At 42.8% G+C, this 12,489-nt stretch overlaps 1 protein-coding gene across 1 annotated transcript; it reads right to left on the bottom strand.

Annotated features, from left to right (window-relative positions):
- Window positions 1-7,362: 7,362 nt before the first annotated feature.
- LOC311010247 (zinc-binding protein A33-like) lies at window positions 7,363-8,849 on the bottom strand (the record flags this gene model as incomplete). The annotated part of the gene is made up of 1 exon (XM_084040787.1): window positions 7,363-8,849. One exon carries the CDS (start codon window positions 8,847-8,849, stop codon window positions 7,389-7,391), a length of 1,461 nt encoding a protein of 486 aa, XP_083896913.1. The 3' UTR covers window positions 7,363-7,388.
- Window positions 8,850-12,489: the final 3,640 nt, after the last annotated feature.

The following is a 12,489-nucleotide window of genomic DNA, read 5'->3' as shown; positions in this document are numbered from 1 at the left end:
AGCCATTTCTGTGTTTGGGGGTGTGTGTCTGTATGGGGCCAGTAGGCGTCCTCAGTGCACCAGGAAGGGGGGTTACATAGGTGGGTACTGGTGTTTCCGGGTGCAGGTGTGTTGCTAGTCGGAAGAGCAAACAGTTTTCGACCGCTCTGCTCCGCCACGTTACAGCGGGCGAGTCTGTTTGGTGAATGGTGCATTATGGACTTTTTGTTCACACTGATAACGGATGTTGCGCATCGTTATGGAAAAGAGAGAAAAATAAAGAAGCATTGCAAATTAACCAATCAGGAAGTCGTCTGTCTCCTTCAGTGGCCGGCAAGCGCGTCACTCTAAGTTAACCCGTTCTAGCAGCCCCTCAGTGGCTTTAAGCTTTAGGTTTAGCCTCTACAAGTAGTCATCCAAATAGTTACTTGAGTAAGAGCAAGAAAGTATCTAGTGGAAAAACTACTCAAGTACTGAGTAACGTCTGATTTACTGGTTCAATAATCAGAGCATCAATGTAAAATAGACTAAATAGAAAATATAAATGTGCAAATTTAGATATTGCCCAACAATGTTTCTTTAACTAAAACAATAATCAATTCAATCTCTACAAAATAACAAAAAATTAGGCAAATTCAGCCACAAGAAACACTAATAAATCCTCAAGCATGCTCACTTTAGTAGTTTCAAAACATTCTATTTTTGTCTCACTGTCACCAGTGCTTGAATTGGAATAAAAAAGGTGCCAGTACTCTAAATCAGCAACTGCACAGCACGCGTGCTTGTGGCTCTCATGGATACCATGTGTTTTTGCCTGGTTTACCTAGATAAACCCTATAGGCTACTAGTTGCTTAGATAAACCATATACTAGTTGATAATTTTCACACACACATTTCTCTGTAAAAAAAAAAAAAAAAAAAAACTTCAATCCATATCTTCAAATTTATTTTGTTCATATTTTTGTACAGGAAAATATTGTTTGTCTAAATGGATACAATGTACAGTGAGATGGCAACTATGTGTGGTTTTATTGTAGCTACTTGCTTTCTGCTTGCTTGTTTGCTCTGTCTCTCAAGAGAGAGAGAGAGAGAGAGAGAGAGAGAGAGAGAGAGAGAGAGAGAGTGTGTGTCTTGGAATAAAGATATCACAACTAAATACTCACTCTTGAATTCCTCTGTCTAGTCCTCATCCAGAGAGGGTGACCGGTTTTATTTTTCCATTTCTGCTCCCTGTACATAAATAACGGCGGAGGTAAATAACGGCCGTTCTCTAATGGAGGCCGGGGCAAGTGTCGACAGGCAGCGTTATTTCCACGCTTCCCATTCATTGTCAGGTTCGCGTCGCAAAGATTTTGGCCTATATTAAAGGATTTACGGTATGCCCTGAAATTCATTCGACTGACGGCGAGTGTGGAGAGACGGTGCGCCGCAGCCTCACGCAAGCTGTCGAAAATCTTTTAAACTGAATCTTGTCGATCTAAAATGAAGACAGATTCATCAACTGCATAGCTTATTATAGGTATCCGCAATATGATAAAATAACTACAATATGCGTACCTAGGCTGCACGGTGGTGTAGTGGGTAGCACTCTCGCCTCACAGCAAGAGGGTCCTGGGTTCGATTCCCGGGTCGGCCCGGGTTCCTTCTGTGTGGAGTTTGCATGTTCTCCCCGTGTAAGCGTGGGTTCTCTCCGGGTTCTCCGGCTTCCTCCCACAGTCCAAAGACATGCAGGATGGGGATAGGTTGATTGGTGACTCTAAATTGCCCGTAGGTGTGAATGTGAGTGTGAATGGTTGTTTGTCTCTACATGTTGGCCCTGTGATAGACTGGCGACCTGTCCAGGGTGTACCCTGCCTTCGCCCAATGACAGCTGGGATCGGCTCCAGCCCCCCCGTGACCCTAAATACAGGATAAGCGGTAGAAAATGGATGGATGGATGCGTACCTAGATGCGTCATGAGGTGGCGGTACGCTGTAAGAAGTAATGGTACGCAGATGGGTAAAAATCAGAAGTCCCGGTACTGCGTACTGGTGAGTACCGGCCCAATTCAAGCACTGACTGTCACTCATTTTTATAACAAAGCTTTTGAAACCAGCTCCGTTCCGTCCTCCTGGTAATGCCAGAGATGTTTGGAGCCCATCAGTGCTGCAGCTCAGAGACACAGGATCACTGAACGTCTCTGAACACACGTGGCAGGTCAGGAAACATTCAAGAAGATCTCTCTCAGCCATTTCCTCTGGTGTGAATGATCCTTTAACAGCAAGACTCACCAAAGCTGTGTCCTTTTAGGGATTACAGTCCTTATTATCAGAAACATGATAAAACATGACAAAGTTCACACCGTTGTGGACTTTGTCATAAGAATACCAGGAGGACGGAGGGAGGCGTGGATGTTAGCGTGGCCCGCCACAGAGCACCAGCAGAAAGAAAAGTTGTACCCGGCCGGTGGTTTTGTGTTCTGTCATGTGACTACCTGGCTACGTTTGATTGGTGAAATGGAGTCAAACATAGCTAGTGGCTACTGAAGGGACCTCACCATCAGGACTACACAAAGCGGCCTACGCAGGCCCAGGAGCCTTCACATGCGGTCAGAACAAAGGGACAAAGGGGATAATAAAAAACTACAACTGCCATTTTGGTTTCACTTCTCACCAAGGTGCGAAGTGCAACGTCACACAACTGGTGCCCTATTGGCTGACAACCACAGGTACCCCAGGGGGTCCCCGGGAGCAGCCGTGAGGTATAAAATTGCGCCGCCTTAAGAACTCTCTCTTCCATCGCAACACGACGTTGCAACAGGGGGTGAGCTCCTCCACCGCAGCACACCGCTGCAACAGGAGATGAACTTTTAACGTCTGCAGTGTTTCCTTTGTCTTAGGCCACAGTCTTTTCCCAAACTCGCTAGACGAGCGACAGACTGTTTTCCCCCCGTTTTCCGTGACTCGCCCCTTTTCTTTTACTCGTTTTTGGATCCTGAGAGATCGCCGCACCCGCGCGATTCTTTGTTTGCCTGAAGAATAGGAACACAAACGGTTCCTTTGTTTCAGTGACCAGTTGGAAGGATAACCTCTGCGCCCCGCTCCTGTCTGAAGTCAGCTGACTAAATCGCCAAGCTGTGCGATTCTATTGCTGCCCACGGAAGGAAGGAACACAAACTGTTTTCTTCATTCGAGGCGACCATCGAGAGACAACTGCTACACCCCGCTCTCGTCTGGACTCCACCGACTCGTCGCGTCCCCTGCTGCCGCCGAGGACTCGCAAACCACAGCCCACCGCCGCCGGCACGTCAAGAAGCACCGCCACCGCACAAGACGGACTTACGCACATCGACAAAGTAAGAGGCTATCTGTCATCTGGGCAGAGACATAAGTTTGATAGTGTAGGATATGCTTGTGTAGCCCGGCAGTCTTAACAGCCATTCTAGTTCAGATTATCTCAATGTTCAGGTTTGGTGGCTCACCGCTGCCACCTAGTGGTGTAACTGAGTGATAGGAAGTGGTGCACTGACGAGTGTTTCCAGTCCGAAAAAACGACAGACACGTGTGTGGAGAGTGAGCTTAGCAGCATCAGCAGAGAGCTGTTATTAGCACAAAACAATAGTTCACTACTTGTCTTTAAAGTAGGAAGTAGCAAGGCTACGTTAGAAGAGTTTTTTGACCGTGGAAAGAGAAGTCGTCCGACGTCGCGGAGGTTCCTGACCCGTCCGAACGACGTGGCTATTGAATATCCCGGTGAGTTAGCTGTTAGCAAACACGGCAAATTAGCACATTCAACTAGCACGGTGAATTAGCATTCTGGTTGATAACTTGAAAAAGGTTTATAACTTCAGACTGTGGATTTATTGTGTTAAAAAAAACCATTCGGGATAAGCTGATAAGCTCATGGTGATATTACAAATGGTGTGTTTATTTTGGAAATGTGTAAATACTGTGAAAAAATGCTAATTAGGCCTGTTGGTCAGCTAATTCAGATAATTTAGCAGACATTGTTAATATTATGTGCTTAATGTGTGAATATATTCTTTGTGAGCTATTTTATTAAGCATATGGATGCAAAAGTTAAAGCATATATGTGAGTGAAATGTTATTATGTGAAGTATGAGGGATTGTGTGATAGTGTGTGTAACTCTGAGAGATAAAAAAAGAAAGAAAGAGACAACACATTGGACTTTTGATAAGGACAATTATTAATTTTCCCTGCACGTTTTGTGCAGGCTGGTTTTTTGTTCATTGAGATCTCAATTTTTTGTTTTTTATTTTGGTTGGGTCTCAACGATTTATCTAACAGTTATTTGCCATATTTGTTTTGGTATTGATAATTTAACTTCAAATTGGGCCAGATGTATGTTTACATTTTGTCATGCCCAATTGTGTACCAGGTTAAAGGTCCTCGTTACAAATATAAAAAAGTGTATTGAAGTGAAAAAAAATCAATTTAAAGCTATTGTTTAACTTAAAGGTGAATACCGGGAAATAGTGAAACAAACCGTTAAACATTGAAACAGAAACCAATACAGTGAATTTAAACGGTTTAGCTGTTGGTGTGAGTTATTGTGGGAAGAAATAAAAAAGTTTCATTTACTACTTTACTGCTCTATTTTACTTTCAGTCTCCTCTTAGAACCTAGACATTAGACAGACCTGCAGGGTTGGTGGAACACACGCCAGGTGGGTTACACTTGTAATTCTTGTTAACGTGTTTTAAGTTTTGATCACAGACCGCCGAGTCTCCACACACACACACGCACGCACGCACACACACACTCCACGTGGGTCTCTTCCTTTGTTTAGCTTAGCTTTGTGTGTTAGGTAGTTGGGTAGTAAGGCTTTGTTAATTGCAGTGTTATTGATTGTGATCATTATTACTGATTTTAATGAATCTTATTATATTATAACTAGCGGTCTCTTGTGCTTGTTGTGTATATGTCACTGGATAACAGCAGGTTGTGAAGGCTAGTGCTTGAATTTCACGCCTTTTTAATTGTTTGATTGTTTTTATACTTCTATGCCAATGATCACGATGATTGGCATGTGAGTATAAAACCTTTATATTGAGACTGAATACAGTTTTAGGTTATCTTTTCCCTGATCCCAGGGTGGTGCCCTGTATTCATGATTATATCATTGTCGTTGCAACTGAAATACCAGTTTAGTCTAGTGCAGGTGAGAGTTTGGCAATGAAATACCAGTAGACATAATATCCGAATCTGAAGATCTTTTAATGCTGCAGCATGAGCCATTCCCAGAGTGACACAGGAATGAATGAAGAGTCACTGTTTCTGTTGGCACTTATAATGCAGTTGAATTTACATATAGGTCTGACATCCTACAGCCCCCGTTCCAGGTGTCCCCAGAAGTTGTGTTTGATCAAAGGGTCATTGTCTTATCCTGAATTAATGGGCTTGTCTGGCGACGCCCCTGGTGACAAATGGTCCTGCAATACGCATTGAGGACAGACAGCCATTTGCCCACAGAAATTCATGATTAAATAGGAATTTCCCTCACATCATAATAATATATTAAATATAATTATTAATATCGATAATCATATTGACATTAATAATTCGCTGTTGATAACCAAATCTGCTCCTGCTACTACCCCAACACTACGTTTGACTCCATTTGACAGACAGGAAACATAAACACAGGAGAACAAACAGAAGCTCTGCAAACAATACAATAAAGATTCTTGTTAGAGATGAAGATTAAGGGGAACACTGCTGGCAAACTTTAGAATTCAACATCGACAATTCAAAGATAAGGTCAGGTCTTTGCAGCCAACAGTTGTAGATCAATGGATTAGACGGATATGATTTTAAAAGGCTGGATCTATTTCTGATGAATGTGTGGCAAAAACTGTATGCATTGATTTATTGTGTTACTATATCAATGTCATGTCCACCTACCAGTCTATCAAACATGCTGACAAGGAGTAAAACATTACAAAAGGGAGTAAGTTGAGTGCTTACTGGCACAACCGTCTTTTCTTTCAAGTGATCACACTTGACAACTTGAAGCTTCTGACATTGTGTAAAATGTGTTCATTGTAAACTCCAGGTTTTTAAAGTGTCCATCACTTTAACGTCTTTATAGTTATGTGTACAGTTTGTGTTTTATTAATTAAGACTTTGGACCTGATGTTTTCTGACATTTTTACAGAGGCTCCAAATGTGTCATATCCATTCATTTTCTGAAATGGTCCCTGTGGCCATCTTTGAACCAAATCATGTTGTTTTCCGTTCTATATCCATAACCGTGTGGAGCAGCACACTGTCGACTAACAGTCCACGTGTAAAGATGTTTTATCCAAAAATATTTAAATAAAAACAATGACACTATTTAGACTGGGTTTGAGTTACACAGTGGCTTTCAGGGAAGCCCTATTTGCTGGTGTGCAGTACGACTTCCCAAAGCACATGCACCCATATAGACACAATAACAACAAGGCAAGAATCATGCAAGAAGTTTAATATCCTCATCAGAGCAAACAAAACACATCATCACAAAGCAGAGGAACACGTGTAATATCTCTTCTCATACACACCCCTTCATGAACAACACATCAGGTGAACAACAAAGCTGAGCGTTATTTAGGTGCCGTAAGTTGTTTTTAACAAAGCAAAATAAAACTGTCTGTCTGCGGCTCACAGCTCCCTCTCTGTCTCTCTCTCACTGTCTCTTCACTTTCCTCACGTTTGTCTGTTGGTTGCTCCAAAAAAGTGGAAGAGTGAATTAGGGACAAAAGTTATGTTTACAACCATGAGGTGTGTAGGAAAAACACAGAACTGTGTTAATTACTGGACAGACAGATGTTCAGAAAAAGGAATGGTATATTTACATATTTATACAAGGAGTAGGTCATTTGGAAAAACCACAGAAACCTTGACAATGAACGCATCGGTGAACTTAAAAAGCCCCGCCCCCTTTGTTCAGACCTCAGAGTGCCGCAATCAGGAAGTAAGCATTGACAGACAGGCAGGCCGTCCAATTATTTTCTCCGGCCGTTTTTGATTGGACGGGGTTTTTACAGTCCTGCCACGGCCACAGATGAAAATTTTTTATATTTTTTTTTATGTCAGAGCATTTAATGTATTCATTGCTATCGGTATGTTACAAGGATTTCAAGGTATATAACAGAAAGTATTTCTGGATAGAATCACCTACTCAACCTTTAAGTGTATTTGATGGACATTTTACATTTTCTTGCACTTTTGTTCAAATACGTGAAACTAAAGTAATATATAGAATATGTCTGACAATCAACAGTCACACTTGGTAGAAAGGAAACAGGGAGTTTATTACATCAACATTCACTTTTTGTTCCATTCTGAACAGTAAATCATTATGTTTGGTTTCAAATGAAAGATTTTCTTTAAAAACCTGAACAAACGACGACCACCACTCTGAAATCCTAATGAGTCGCTGAGAGCTCACCTCCCTCCCTGAACATCACAGAAACCTCCCTTTGACACATTTTGATATCAGCTGTTTTAGCATCACCAGCTCCTCCAATATAGAACCAGGGGAAGAGTTTCTCAGTAAAAGTGTCTCTGTAAGTGTAGATGTGAGTCATGTCTTCAGGGTTGTAGAAAGACACCTGCCCCCCATCATAGTCCAGCTGGACTCTGATCCTCTGGAGACTCTTCTTCACTCTGACAGTCTTACCAGCTCCATTAGTGTATTTTCCCCCCTCATACACTAAACACCAGATTCCATATTTTGGTGACGCATATCTCCCTCCCTTCCTGTCATATGACTCTTTAGCCAAACCTACCAACCAGTCTGGATGGTCTCCCACCTCTACCTCCCAGCTGTGTTTCCCTGAGCTGAAGCCCTCAGAGCCCAGAACGTCGGCATACTTAGAGCTTCTCTCTGGATTGTCAGGAAGCTGCAGGTCTGAGTCTCCCCATCTCACCCGGGTCAGATCATCAGACAGACAGAGACTGAAGCATGCAGTGTTTGGGTCCAGAATGACAGGACTGAAGTAGACCACATCCTTCATCTTCTCCCAGACCCTGAAGGACAGGTTGCCCAGATGTTTGGCCACATCTATCAGTGCTCCCGAGACCGGCTGTGGATCTGACAGTGAGGTCTGGACTCTGGTTCTGGTCTGAGTGGATTTATAACTGCTGAGGAACGGCACGTTGTCTTTCTGCAGGTCTTCTTCAACAGCAGAGATACTGTCTGACAGAGAGGAGATCTGATCCTGGATCACCTTTATCTCTCTGCTGATCCTCTTCCCCTTCTGCTCCTCTTCCTCCCTCAGAGCTGCCAGTCTGGACTCCTCTTCCTCTTTCAGGAACTGGTGCAGCTTGTTGAACTCTGCTCTGATCTGTGTCTCCGTGGACAACAGCTGCTCCTTGGAGTGTTGAATCATTCCATTGTATGTTTCCTCCACTTGTTTGTGTTTGACCCTCTTGTCCTGCAGAGACTCCAAGTCAGATCTCATCCGGTCCTTCAGGTCTCTGACTGCTTGTTCTATAGGAACCACCTTGTGACCCTGGTGGAGAGAAAACTCACAGACAGGACACACAACTCGATCTTCATCCTCACAGAACAGCCTAGCCTCTTCTGGGTGTTTACTACACACCACCTCCACCTTCTCCTCTCCCTTTTCTGTCTCAGGTGATCCAGTTTTCTGTCTCTCTGCAAAGGAGTCAGCCAGTCCCTTCAGGGTGAAGTTCGGCTGAAGAATATCTCTGGATGATTTTCTTTTACAAATGGGACAGTTTTTGTTGTTAGCTTGTTCCCAGAATCGTTGCAGGCAGCTTGAACAGAAGCTGTGGCTGCAGCTCAGAGACACAGGATCACTGAAAGTCTCTGAACACACGTGGCAGGTCAGGAAACTTTCAAGAAGATCTCTCTCAGCCATTTCCTCTGGTGTGAATGATCCTTTAACAGCAAGACTCACCAAAGCTGTGTGATCAATCCGTATGATCCGTGTTAATAGTCCACGTCCTTCTTCCTGGAATGGCGTCGAATCTCCTTTCAGTTTCACTTTCCAACATTTAAAGTAAAAAAGCTGACATTTCATTCTATCACCAGCAGATGGTACTATTTGATTTACTGTCAGATTTCACAGCAACTTTGTATGTCAATATTTTATCTGTAAGTGAAAAAGAAGATAAATGAGAATATGTATTAACATTGTAAACAAATGTCTGAACACAGAAACACAGAGGCTAAAACATTACAATTCAGAATTTGTGTTCAACACGTTTTGTATCAATGTAAATCATCATTTAATTAAATGACAATGTACTCTTCCAAGACAGTGAAAATACTATAAAATAAGTATTTCACTTGTGCAAAACATTTACTCTGAAATTACAATTACAAAACCTACACGACCATTAATGAATCCTCCACCATCAGGCCAGTATCATCAGTCTCTCACTGGCCTGCAGAGGGCAGTAGAGTAACCAAAAGCTGTACTCAAGTAAGAGTATTGTTACTTTCAAATAATATGAGTCAAGTAGAAGTAAAAAGTAGTCATCCAAATAGTTACTTGAGTAAGAGCAAGACTACTCAAGTACTAAGAAACTGTCACGGATGTACTCGGAATGAAGGAGGTAAGGACCCAAATGCAGTTAAAAAAAAGATTTATTTAAATAATAAGCTAACAAAAAAAAAATCCAAAAACTAGAGCAGACAGGAACTGGCAACGAGCGAACCCCCGTAAGGCTGCCTGGATCAGGCTTCAGACGGTCCCCCATCGGGACAGGAACAGGGGACGAGCGGATGGCTGCGTGGAGCAGGTGTCGGACTAGTGACGGATGATCCTCCGCCTGGACTGGTGACGGACAGGCCTCCTTCTGGACATGTGACGGACAGGCCTCCGACTGGACAGGTGACGGACAGGCCTCCTTCTGGACAGGTGACGGACAGGCCTCCGACTGGACAGGTGACAGACGGGCCTCCTTCTGGACAGGTGACGGACAGGCCTCCGACTGGACAGGTGACGGACGGGCCTCCGCCTGGACTGGTGATGGACGGGCCTCCGGCTGGACAGGTGACGGACGGGCCTCCGCCTGGACTGGTGATGGACGGGCCTCCGAATGGACTGGTGATGGATGATCTTCTGACTGGACTGGTGACGGCCGGGTCACCGGTCTGTCACAGATGTACTCTGAATGAAGGAGGTAAGGACCCAAATGCAGTTAAAAAAAGATTTATTTAAATAATAAACTAACAAAAAACAAAGTCCAAAAACTCAGGAACACGACAGGGGGAAAACACTATAGGCTACATCCAAAAACTTAGGGAGCCACTCAGGCAAAAACTCTATGAAACAAACAAAGAAGAAAAATCCAAAGCATAGACAATACAAATGTTATACAGTACATAATCAAAACACAAAAATACCTGAGTGATTTATATGGAAGCCCAAAATATTGAGAAACTTTCTCGAAATAACGACTTATTGAATAAAACAAATGTGAAACGTTCCACAAATACAAGAGATTACAAGAGAATAATAAATAATGACTTAGTATTTCAAAATTTGGACTCATGCTATCTCAAAATATTGAGAAATCTTCTCAAAATTTTGAGAAACCGTCTCAAAATATTGAGAAATCTTCTCAAAATAATGAGAAATGTTCTTGAAATAATGATTTAGCATCTCAAAATATTGACTGAGTATCTCAAAATATTGAGAAACTTGATCAAAATAATGAGAAACTTTCTCAAAATAACGACTTATTATCTAAACAAATGATAAACGTTCTACAAATACAAGAGATTACAAGAGAATACAAAATATTGACTTATATTAAACAACAATGAATTAGTGTAGTATGTCATTATTTTGAGATACTAAGTCAATCATTTGGGAAAGTTTCTGATTATTTTGAGAAAGTTTCTCTTTCGTGGCCTGATTGGTCTTCCATAGATGGAGGATAGATATGGTTATAAGTGGTTATGAGTGCAGTGTGGCCTGCAGGAGAAAGAGGTGCTGAGTTCTGAGAGGAGGAGAGAAGGAGGAGGAGGAAGGGGAGGAGGAATGAAAAAAAAAAAAAAAACTTGCTGGCAACGCCTGCCAGATCCACAGCAGATCTCAGCAGTGTATCGCTGCATCTAACCCCGAAGTGTGTGCGAGTGTCTCCGGCGGAGCGGCTTGTTTACACGGAGGCTGCGGAGCTGTTGCCTGCACGCAGGGAGTCGTCTTGCTGCTGATGCTGAGGAGGATCGCTCCTTTTATCTCCCATCTTCTCTCATCGCTGCCAAGGCTCTGCCACCTCTCTGCGGATCCGACACCGGGGGCATATTGGACGCGCTGGATGGCTGCTGCACTCACCGAACCGGCGTTAATCTTTTCTTTTTCTTTTACATCATCATCATCATTATCATTATCATATTTTAAACCATTTGAGTCTGAAAACAGCAACTGCAACCACAACAACCATGTCAGACCCAGCCATCCAAGAGTCCTACCCTGTCCCGGACCCGACTATCGTGGATCCGGTGTGGAACGGCCAGTGCGCCCCGGATGGCTTCACCAACAACCATCACCAGCAAGCCAAAAGCCCCAACCAGCCCGAGACGTTCACCACGAGCGGGGAGATGAAGATCACGGACAGCGTGGAGGGAGAAGGTATGAACTTCATCCATATCTGTGATCTTTTCAAAGTTATGGCTGCGCATGTCAGTGTGTGTGTGTGTGTGTGTGTGTGTGTGTGTGTGTGTGTGTGTGTGTGTGTGTGCGTGTGTCCCAGATGGGAGGGGTATTTTTAACCCACGCGAGGTAACGTTAGGCTATTTTTAGTTTCATTTGAATAATTTATGATAGACCTACATCAGCAGGAGTCCAATTAGAGTGAAGCAAATGTTGAATTCAAAGCTTTAAAAACACCGTTAAATTGATTCCAGTTTCCCCAAAGCAATATATCCATTCATTCATTCATTCATTCATTCATTCATTCATTCATGTATCCCACTTCTACTTTGCCTCTGGATGCAAACGTGCAGTGAAAGTTGAACTGTGATACATGCCAAACCTCTATGTGTGTGTGCGTTTGAGTGATGTGTTTGTGTGTTATTGACCACTAATTTAATCCCATTCATCTTCTAATATGGCAAAACCTGTGAAACATTCCACAGTGGATAATAGAGGGTCGGTTTTACAGCAAATCCTCAGCCTGTCGGTTAGTCTGTGTAAGCAGTCGGTTTATTAAATGTCATGCATGTTTGCTATGATCTAATTTCAAGGGATACTTGAATTAGTGAAAATGAACTGAAATGAGTTGTGACAAAGATTTCTGATTTGATTTAGCTAATTTCTTTTGAGAGCTGGAATCAACAAAGTGTGTCAGAGAAACAAAAATCAAAAAATCAAAAATCAGAATGAAGGATGATGGAAGAAAGAGATGCTTTGGACGTTTGTGTCTGCTTGTTAAAGGTTCCTTAAATGCAGGGGCGGATCTAGAAAAATATGTATGGGGTGGCGAGAGGGGGGCAGGAATGTTTGAGGGGTGGCAACATATGGCAGACGTGTATATATACTGAATTTA

This window comes from Eutrigla gurnardus, assembly GCF_963514095.1.
Source record: "Eutrigla gurnardus genome assembly, contig: SCAFFOLD_54, whole genome shotgun sequence".
NCBI lineage: Eukaryota > Metazoa > Chordata > Actinopteri > Perciformes > Triglidae > Eutrigla > Eutrigla gurnardus.
The sequence above is the reverse complement of the archived record's forward strand: the minus strand, read 5'-3'. Positions and strand labels throughout refer to the sequence as shown.